General features: G+C 53.4%; 1 protein-coding gene across 1 annotated transcript; it reads right to left on the minus strand.

The window, feature by feature from the left end:
* Positions 1-1,294: 1,294 nt before the first annotated feature.
* Positions 1,295-4,289, minus strand: Tdgf1 (teratocarcinoma-derived growth factor 1). The gene is made up of 6 exons (XM_005383436.2): positions 4,270-4,289; positions 3,113-3,165; positions 2,779-2,913; positions 2,417-2,531; positions 2,167-2,276; positions 1,295-1,557 (listed from the first exon to the last, which is right to left on the minus strand). Exons 1-6 carry the CDS (start codon positions 4,287-4,289, stop codon positions 1,442-1,444), a joined length of 549 nt encoding a protein of 182 aa, XP_005383493.1. The 3' UTR covers positions 1,295-1,441.
* Positions 4,290-10,301: the final 6,012 nt, after the last annotated feature.

Consider the following 10,301-nt stretch of genomic DNA (forward strand, 5'->3'; position numbering starts at 1 on the left):
CATGGCGAAGAGGCAGGTGGAGATTTGGCTGTGCTGAGAACCTGTTCTCACTGAGACAAGCGTCCTGCCTCAGTGTCTAACCCCAGTGCCCAGGCGCTAACGGGCTTGCAGGCGGGGCGCGGGTGGAGCCCAGCTGGCCGTGGAGCCCCATGTTTTCCACGGTACCCAGCAGAGTGGAGCAATGCCCAGGCTCCTCCAGCTGTGGGCCTGCGTGAGAACGGGCCACACACCCTCCCGTGGGAACACTGAGGGAACACAGAAAAGCAGAGGCAGCGGGGCTGGGGATTTAGCTCAGGGGCACAGCGCCTGCCTGGCAAGTGCAAGGTTGTGAGTTCGATTCCCAGTACCGGAAAACAAACAAAACAAAACAAAACAAAAAGCAGAGGAAGGCTGAGCCTGCTGGCCCACGCCTGTCATCCAAGCACCCAGGAGGCTGAGACAGGATCACTGTGAGTTCAAGACCAGCTTGGGCTACATAGTGAGTTTGAGGCCAACCTGAATTACATAGTGAAACCTTGTCTCAAAAAAAATTATTCAGAGGTAAAAACCCCCTGGCACAAAGGACCTTTCATCTCACCAGCTCGGAATCACCCCATTCACATTTTGGTCAGGAGATTCCCTGTGGTTCCAGAGTGTGCTCATAAACAGCATGTACACACAGCATCACATCACTTGGTTTACAACAAAACACACTGTGAACATTGTCTCTTCCACAGCAGTTACAATAATTGCATAGCATGGAAAGAGCATTAATTTGTAAAGTAAACTTGTTGGGGAAATTTACATATAATTTTTTCCCAAATAGACCTCATTCTCTTTATAACTCGAGCTGGGCATGGTGGCGCATACCTGTGATTCCAGCACTCAGGAGGCTGAGGCAGGAAGATCACCACAAGTTTGAAGCCAGCCTAGGCTAGCCAGCCTGGCATACATACTGAAACCTTGTCGCAGAAACAACAAATGAAAACAAATTTGTCTGAATTGACTTTAATCTATCTCAGTGTTTCTGATCAGTTCCGCATTAAGACTAGCCTTTAATGACCTGTAGATTTACCTGTTTAAAAGAAAGTTTTAGGACGCCTTAAAAAAGTTATGTATATCAAGAAACACAGGGGCTGGGGGTTTAGCTCAGCGGCAAAAGCGCCTGCCTGGCAAGCACAAGGTCGTGAGTTCGGTTCCTGGTACCGGAGAAAAACCAAAAAAAAAAAAAAGAAAACACCATCTATTGAAGAAACACAGACTTGGGAGCCGGGTAGGTAGGGCTGACTTTTTTTTTTTAATGAAGCAGCTTTTGTGGGAGAGCACAGCAGGGGGAGCAGCCGCTGGTGTGTGGGGCAGCGTGGGGCTTGGTGTGGAAACTGTGTGCTATTTTAAAGCAGCGGACAGAGGATCATCTTTTAGTTCGGAGGCTGGAGCGGAGGCCTTAGGAGTCGCACGGCACCTACCCCTGGGTCTCCAGGAGGAGGCAGGCGGCAGCCAGCAGGAAAGCCATGCCCGCAGATGGCGCAGATCCTGGAGTCCTGGAAGCTGCCGGGCCTTCGCCTCTCACGTGACCCTCTGCGGGGATAGATGGGGTCATTAGTGGGCAGCGGTCCGCAGTGTGTCCCGTGGGGACTTACTCCTCCCTGGACACTCATTCCTGGCCCTGTCCCCGCAAGGAACACCTGGGGTGGGACGAACAAAGATGCCACACGTGGGGTGAGGCTCTGCACACAGGGCCAGCACATCGCAGGCCCCGAATTCCCCAGGGAAACACGGTCCCCGCTCATCCAATCACTGGGCCTGGACAGCACCCTCCTGGGCTCCTCTGGTCCTGCCCCTCTTTCCCAGAGGGGACGGCCTACCCCAGGGCCGTTTAGGGTGCAGGGGGAGGTTGCCGAGGACCCCTGAGTGAGGGACATCGATGACCACCAGCACCCGGGGGCCAAGACACCGAGGCTCCCGCCCATTCTCCCCGTAGGGATCCACAGGCGGTCGGTGCCCAGCAGCCTCAGGGACCTCTGCGGGCGGCAGGTCGGCCGTGTGCAGGGCACACATCCCAGGGGTGCCCCGGCCACCGTGCCGTTCGAGTCTCCTCGGCAGCCAGCTCCATCCACCCTGTTAAGCAGGCACCCCCGGGCCACTGAGGGGTCTGCCGGGACAAAGGAGCGGGGGATACCAGCTCACCGCAGCCAGGGAGGAAGGTCTGGGGGAAGCAGTGGATCTGGCCGAACCAGCACTTGCACATGAAGCACTTCCGGGGCAGCCAGGAGCCGTGGGGCACAGAGCCACATTTCCTGAGAACGAACGGGTGAGAACGCCTCGTTTTTTTGAGACAGGATCTCACGATGCAGTATGGGCTGGCCTGGAGCTCACAGCGGTCCTCCTGCCTCAGCCTCCAGAGTCTTTGGAATTACCTCCTCCCTCAGTGGCTTACCGTGTGTGTGTGTTGTGTTCACAGTTGCGTCCATAGAAGGAGGGGGGGCAGGCACAGAAGGACCCCAAGATGCAGGTGCCCCCGTTCAGACAGCAGGTTTTGTTTAGCTTCTTGCCTGAAATGGAAGAGGAAGGAGAGTGTGGGAAGCCCAGGATGTTCGCTTGCGTTAAGGGGTCGTGCAGAGCCCGGGGTTCATCTCCTGTCGCGTGGGCGGATGTCTGAACCCTCCCAGAATAGCACTCTGGGTTCCAGGCTGCCAATGCGACCACCCACCCAGCGGCCCCTCAGATGAAACCCTTACAGAGGGTTACAAAGGAGCCACAGACGGGGGACAGAGGTGGCCCAAGGCAGGTGGCTCTTACTGTCCTGGATTCCCACGGCCGGCACGAACTGGGAGGACCGGGGATGGAGGGGCCGTGCCTCCGGGGCCGGGATCCTGTCACTTCCGAACGCCAGGTCTCCCGGGGGCGGGCGAGCCGGCGTCTGGCCGCTGGAGCCTGAAAGACAAAGTCAACTCCTGGAGCCTGTGTTTGAGGCCACAGAAAAGTTGTTAGTGATCCAAAGAACAAAGATGCCACGCCTGCGGTGCAGCCCCGTGGCAGGGTGTCTGTCCCCATCCCACAGGCACAAGGCCCTGAATTTGATCCCCGCAGTTTGAGAAGAAAACCACAATCAGAAGGACACAAACTCCCTCACCAGCTTCTACTCCCGGGTCCAATGCGTTGGAAATGGCCACGATCAAAATCACACTAGGAAGAGGAAATCGGGACATGTGTTAGCAAAACAGAGCAAATGAACCGTGGGTCCTCTCAGCCCACGGGCAAGGCCACAGGCGATGGGGAAACTTCAGAGCCCGCTTTCCCTTCTCCCTTCCCTTGCTTAGTGGCTAACTCAGGCGACAAATTGTTCAAAACAAGTCACCTAGATCTAGACGGGCACAGTGGCTCACGCCTGTCACCCTAGCACTAGGGAGGCTGAGGCAGGGGGATCATTGCGAGTTCGAGACCAGCCTGGGCTACAAAGTGAGCTCAAGGCCAGCCTGAATTGCATAGCAAGACCTTGTCTCAAAAAACAAAACAAGGGCCGGGGATACAGCTCAGTGGCATAGGCATCTGCCTGGCAAGCGCAAGGTACTGAGTTCCATTCCTGGTACAAAAAAAAAAGCGAAAGAAGACAAGTCACCTCTATCTAATTTTTTCATGTATATGTAACCAGGAATCACAAGCATACAATTTTAAGTAGGTGCACAATCCTCTTCTATTTCATAAAACCTATATTTTTCTCATAGTTTTCATAAAAGAATTTTAAAATGAGCCAAGTGTGGTGGTGCACCCCTGTGATCCCAGCACTTAGGAGGCTGAGGCAGAAGGATTCGGGTGCATAGCAAGTTCAAGACCAGTCTGAACTACAAAGGAAGACCTTATCTTAAACCCCTCCAAAATTAAAAATAGCTACTTGACATTTTGTGTTTTGATGAGTCACAATTTACAAAGGACTTCATTTAAATCTGTCATTTAAAAGGTTTTCGGGGGGCTGGGGATTTAGCTCAGTGGCAAAAGCGCCTGCCTGGCAAGCGCAAGGTCGTGAGTTCGGTTCCCGGTACCGGAGAAAAACCAAAAAAAAAGGTCAGACAGAAACAGGTAATTTCCTAGCAGTCCAAAGTTACCGATCAGCTGGGTATGGTGGCCAAACCTGTAATCCCAGCACTCGGGAGGCTGAGGCAAGGATGATCGTTGCAAGTTCAAGACCAGCCTGGCCTACAAAGTGAGCTCAAGGCCAGCCTGAGCTGCATAGTGAGACCCTGTCTCAAGAAGACAGAAGAAAAAAAATTACAGATCAAGAGGAACTCATACCTGGAAGAGAAGTGCTTCATCCTCCGGCCTTCCAGAGCTTGTAAAAAACGTAGGGGAAAAACACAGTTTAGCGGTGGCTTCAGTTCAGGGGGTCATGGCCAGGACACCCAGAAGAAAACCTGAATCTCCTGACGGTGGCACCGGAGAAAGCAGTGCAGATACCTGTCCCAGGTCTTACAGACGCGGGAGCTGAGATGTCCGGGAGGAAATGGGGGAGCCTTGCCCCGGGAGGATGTTTTGACCTTGGGCAGGGACTTCCTGGGGACCCTCCTACCTGCATCAGAACCCTGGGGGTGGTGGGAGGACCCTCAGGTGAGCGGGAGGCGGGACTCGAACCCATGACAAAGCCCAGTGCTGCGGGGCGGGGAGGGGAGAGGCTGCTGAGAAAGGTGAGGCGGGGTCTCACTCACCGGCTCCTTAGCCCAGCTGTGGGGGGTGGGGGTGTGGGGGTGTGAGGGGGGCGGGGGGTGCTGCGTCCCTCTCTGAGTACAAACGCCCTTTCATTTCTGTGGGGAGAAAGGCCAGCAGCCTGGGTCGCTGCTCCTGGATCGGAGGAGGGGTGGGAGCCACTGCTTAGGCCTCTGATGCTTTATTCTCAAGCATTACTTATTGACATTTGCTTTTACCTTTGTTTTCCTGACAGAGGCCTTGAACCTGTGCCCGCCTGGGGGATGAAGCCAGGTCAGGAGGGTGCTGAGGGCAGAAGGCGCCCGAGCAGCAATCACGGGGGGCCGAATGGCAGGGATCCCCCTGGAAAAAGCCCTAGGAACCTGGCCATCGTCTGGGAAGGCCACCTCAGCCTTGTCAGTGGGTTCTCCCAGGGTTTCCTTTAGACAGGGTCTGGCTAGTTGCTAAATTGCCCAGGTTGGGCTCAAACTTGTAATCCTCCTGCCTCAGCCTCCCAGAGTGCTGGGATCACAGGTGTGCACCACCACGCCCAGCTTTCCCTGGATTTTCATCTCAGTCCCTGGCACCCACGTGTGCCCTCTTCCAGCTCCTTGCTGCCCAGCTCTCCGACACGGGGGTTTAAGTAGTAAGAGCGTTTCCAGGCTGGTCCCACGACGCCCAAAAGACAAGGCGTGTGCGTGGGGCAGTCTTGTCCCCTGACCTCTCCGACCTCCAGCTTTATTCCTTACAAACATGCCCAGAGTCACAGCGGTTCCTGAGCTTTATTTAATTCTAATTTCTAAAGGGAGGCCCCGCATCAGCCCACGTTGCCGAGCACGAGCGTGGGAAACTTTTATCCGGCCTCAAGCTCTCCGGCCTCTGGTCCTGGTTTTATACCGTGGCAGGGCGAACCCGCAGCGTCTGTGGCCCGTTGTGCCTGAGCTTCCCGTGCCCACCAGGCCTTGGGAGGATTAAACTCGAAATCACCTCCCTGGGGGTGCAGGCTCCTCTCTGGCCATGGTGGGGTACGGCTAGGCCAGGCCAGGCCAGGCCGGTGTGGGCAGGCGTCCCGGCACGCAGAGGGGGATCCATGGTGCCCGGGAGCGCTTGCAGTTGGGCGGGGACCCCAGCGCAGCTCCTCGCGGAGGGCTGGAAAGCAGCTATGGCGCCTGCAGACTGGGGTGGGATCTGAGAGGGACTCCCCGCCAGGGAGGACGGTCATTAATGACTGTCACTGAGATCCCCGTCGGTGGGGGCAGGGGCTTGAATCACAGCCCTGAGCGAGCGCTACCAGACGCCGTCCCTGGTCACTGCTGAGCCGCAGAGGCTGTTCAGCCTGAGAGAGGAGCGCTGTGTGCCAGAGGCCCGGCCTGGGCGGGAGGTGCAGGGCGGCGGCGATTCTGTCACGGCTACGCCTCGCCTCCCGAAGGCCCCTGAGCTGGAAGAGGAAAGACCGGCGTTCTTGGTCCAGAACTGCCGTGGGACAAGAGAGCTGAGTGGTGGTTACTTTGACTTCAAACCATCCAGCTCAACCCAGAGAATGCAGAACTTTTCCAGCTGTGTGACATCCAGGGACAAGATGAGCGTAGGGACAGATTCCCGCTTTCCAAAGCCAACCTGACCTTTTTCAATAGCTGCACACATACAGAATGAAACCTCTCCAAAGAAAACCCTTTCTTGAGCAGGAGAGCAAAGCACACTTTCATCAGGATGACACACTTCCCCTGTCATTGTCCTCAGATCTTCCCGGCTGGCTGTGCCCTCCCACACCGGGCGGTGCGACCCGGCTCAGCCACCAACATAGAGTCCGGCAGCTTCCGGTTTGAAGGACACCTTGGCCGCCGTCTGGTCAGGTCATTAACATGCTAATGGCTTTCTGTTTTTCCCTGAGAACTTAACAAATAACAACTGGAAGTTCATTGGCATTCACTGCTGCTTTCTCTGCGGGGTTTAAAGGCTGGATTCCTGCATACAGAGGCCTCTGGTCTGGCCAGCTGGGGAGACAAACTCCAGCTGGGTGCCGGGCGGGGCTTGAGAAGAGGTGGGGTGTGCTGTGTGCAGGCCTGGCAGCGCGCACTCAGGAACGTGGTCCCGAGGCCCTGCAGACAGGCGTGGATGTGGTGGCGCAAGCCTGTAATCCCAGCACTCGGGAGGCTGAGACAGGAGGATCCTTGCAAGTTCGAGACCAGCCTGGGTACAAAGTGAGCTCAAGGCCAGTCTGAACTGCATAGCAAGACCCTGCTTCAAAAAGACAACAATAACAAAAAAACCCCCCAAAAACAGCACGTGAATAAAGGAAGGACTGGGCGGGTTTGGGAGAGGACTCTACCTATTCTCTGTGGGTGACTTCATATTTCTTCCTATGCAGACAAATGATAAACTATTTTATCAAGACTGGACTTGGGCATCTTCCACATTTGGCAGTGAATTTAAGTCCCCCATACATAGATACCCTGGTGAACGCTTGGGAGTGGAGCCTTCTGGGAAATGCCTAGCCCTACAGTTGCGTGATTAAAGGGTGGCCAGTTCCCAAATAATTTTCCAGGGAGGCAGGACCCGTCTCCCCTCCTCCTGCCTTTAAACCTCTGTTGAGATGGTTGCAGCGTGGACCCTAGTTTCTGTCAATTCGGTATACAAAAAATAGCATTTTGTTGTTGTTTGGGTTTGTGCTGTTTCTTATGTTCACTGTCTGTTTATTTACTTTTATTTTTTAAGACAGGTCTTTCTTTGTAGCACGGGCTGGCCTGGAACCCTCCACCCTCCTGCCTCAGCCTCCTGAGTGCTGGAATTACAGGCATTCGCAACCACTTAGGTTTCAAAGGAAAGAAAGACAAATAAATGCTGAGTACTTACTGCCGTGGCTGATATGAATATGCAGACCTCGGAGTGGCTTATTTACCATATCAAAGCAAGCCGAGGAGGGGAGGGTTAGTCTGACTCAAACCTAGTCATGAATATGATTTAGAATCACAAGGGGCAATCAGAATATTCAGTGAGTGTTGACAGTTTTAAAAATTTACTACAGTAAAAGACACATCACCATGAACCCCCCTCAGAATCCTTCCCCTTACTTCAAACACACGTAGCTCATCATTCTATTATTTTTTAATTTTTTTGTTTGCTTGCTTGTTTTTGAGACAGGGTTTCGCAGCGTAGTTCAGGCTGGCCTGGACTTCATGCCAATCCTCCCGCCTCAGCTTCCTCAGTGCTGAGTTTACGAGCACGCGCCACCACACCTGACCTCTCGCCGCTGTCTGGAGCAGTTTTGGAATCCTCTTTCCCGAGTATCTTTACAAGCTGTGATCAAAAATGTGGTGACTGCTGCCACCGGGTGCCGTCCTAGAGAAAGGCAGTTCGTGAGAACTTGATGCTAGTCCTCATCCACTTTATCTGTCACAACTGGCGCCATGTGACTCCTGGCTCTCCCCCAGAGTCAAACTGACCAAGAAAAGAAACCTTTTGAACCGATTCAGGACGTCGAGGCAGCCAGGAGAGCACAACTGAAGACCCTGAGGAAAGAGGACTCCAGAGCTGCTGCAGGAAGTGACGGGGATGATGGGGTGGGTACACGCATAGCGAGGGAAATTCACGGCGGTGTGACTTCCACTGCAATACACTGTTTAAAAAATTTGAAAGTTCATTGTTTCCTAATTGCACTTTTTTTTTTTTTTTTCTTTTTGAGACAGGGTCTCGCTATGCAGCTCAGGCTGGCCTTGAGCTCACTTTGTAGCCCAGGCTTGTCTCAAACTTGCAAGGATCCTCCTGCCTCAGCCTCCCGAGTGCTGGGATTACATGTATGTGCCACTACACCCATCTGCACCTCATATTTTTGCACAAAAATCTTTTCTCGTTCCCATTCAACTCAACAGTTACTACTGGTCAGCTCACCCATGCTGAGTACAGTGAGGAGCCCAAGTTCTCCAGGTTACCCTCCTGCAGCCTTTCCCGCCTCCTGAATAAGACACCCCAGGAGTCTAAACCCCACGTGGCCCAAACCCACCCATGGGGACAGACGGACAAGGTGGTCACCTCCTGACCCCCAGTGGCAGGTCCAGGCCGGTTGGGCCCGGGACAGGAGGCAGACAGGCTCCTGGGAGGTGGGAGGAAGGAGGTGGGGCCTCTGGGTTTTCACAGGAGCTCATTGAAATCTCTTCTTAAGTGGGTTTTGTGTTGAGGACACAGAGGCATTCCTCAGGGCTCCGCATGGTTTTGCAGTGGATACAATGCGAGCAGGCGGTGGAGGCCCAGGTTGCTCTCAGAAAGGGGCTAACACACTGCAGCTGAGGCAAGAGGGCCATTTCTTTACTTTGACTCTTAACCAGGTTTATTTTTCTCTAAAAAGACAGTTTAGTGTTGCCTAGTTTCATGCTGGTCTTACAGACTGTAGGTATCAGCACCGGAAACACAAAAACATCACGAGACTTCCAAACATAAAAAATACTAAAACACCCCACACATGATATCTGGTGGCAAAACAACCCTCAGGGGCAACAGGGTCTAAACACCCCTGCTGGCCAGGAGCTCATGTCTTTGTTGCTTAGAAGAGTGGAGGAACCAGGACTCGAGGAGCTGGTCAGCAATTCAGCCACATTCGGAATCCTGCGGGCGCCTGCTCTAATTCTAGAGCACTTTCTTTCCTTCCTTGGAAAGGGTGGGGTCCCGAGATTAAACCTGGAGCCTCCTGCCTGCCCGGGAGGCCCCCGACCACTGAGGTACACTTCCCACCCAGCCCCAAACAATGTCACTGCTGCGGAATAAAACCCCACACCCACTCCGCATCCTCCCCTGTCCTGGCCACGGCCCCATGCGCCGCCCAATCGGCAAGCAATTCCCTGTGTGAACAGGAAGGGTGCCATGGCTGGAACCGCGGGGTCTGTGACTCTGTGTTTGGCTTCTCTCACCGAGCATAATGCTCTCACCCGTGCTGAGCTAGCACTCCCCTGGCTTTTATGGATTATACGTGCGCGGCACGCTTGGCGGGGAGCGTCTGTGTACGCTGCGGAAGGTGTGCTCTGCTGCTGGTGGGTGGAGGGTTCCAAAGCCGTCTGCCGGGGCTCCCTGGTGTACGGCGTTGTACAAGTCTTCTGCTTCCTCTTTCACATCCTGTCTGGTTGTTCTGTCCCATATTGAAAGCGGTGTATTGAAAAATGAGGATCATCATTGGACTTTCTGTTTCTTCAAGTTTGTCAATGATTGCTTTATGCATTTTAGGGACCCTGTTATTTTGTTTTACTATTATTATTATTATTTTTTTTTTGAGGCAGATCTCACTATGTAGTTTAAGCTGACCTTGAACTCACTATGTAGCCCAGGCTGGCTTCAGACTCACAGTGACCTCCTGCCTCAGCCTCACGGAGTACTGGGATTACAGGTGTGCACCACCACACCATGGCTCAAGACCTTTTCTCTTAAAAGAAGAGAAGTTTCCTGCCAGTCTCCCTGTGGATTGGAGTGTTTAGTCCATTTATGTTCAATGTAGTGTAATCATCAGTAAGGAAGGATTTATGCCTCTGTTTTGTTATTTGTATTCTGTGTGTGTTAATCTCGCCTACCTCATTCTTATTGTTGAGTCCACTTTTTCTAGTGAGTCATTTTAATTCTCATAATGGTTATTTTACTTTTTTTTTTTTTTTTTTTTTTTTTTT

This window comes from Chinchilla lanigera, unplaced genomic scaffold, assembly GCF_000276665.1.
Source record: "Chinchilla lanigera isolate Chin_1 unplaced genomic scaffold, ChiLan1.0 scaffold00019, whole genome shotgun sequence".
NCBI classification, from domain to species: domain Eukaryota; kingdom Metazoa; phylum Chordata; class Mammalia; order Rodentia; family Chinchillidae; genus Chinchilla; species Chinchilla lanigera.

What these genes read in the sequence shown, in the direction of transcription:
- Tdgf1 (XM_005383436.2), bottom strand. Translation starts at nt 4,289, where the DNA reads ATGAAGCACTTCTCTTCCAG. An exon ending in GGACCCGGGAGTAGAAGCTG is followed by an intron (nt 2,914 to 3,112) that starts GTGAGGGAGTTT and finishes TTTGTCTTTCAG; the next exon opens with GCTCCAGCGGCCAGACGCCG. An exon ending in GAACACAACACACACACACG is followed by an intron (nt 2,277 to 2,416) that starts GTAAGCCACTGA and finishes GTTCGTTCTCAG; the next exon opens with GAAATGTGGCTCTGTGCCCC.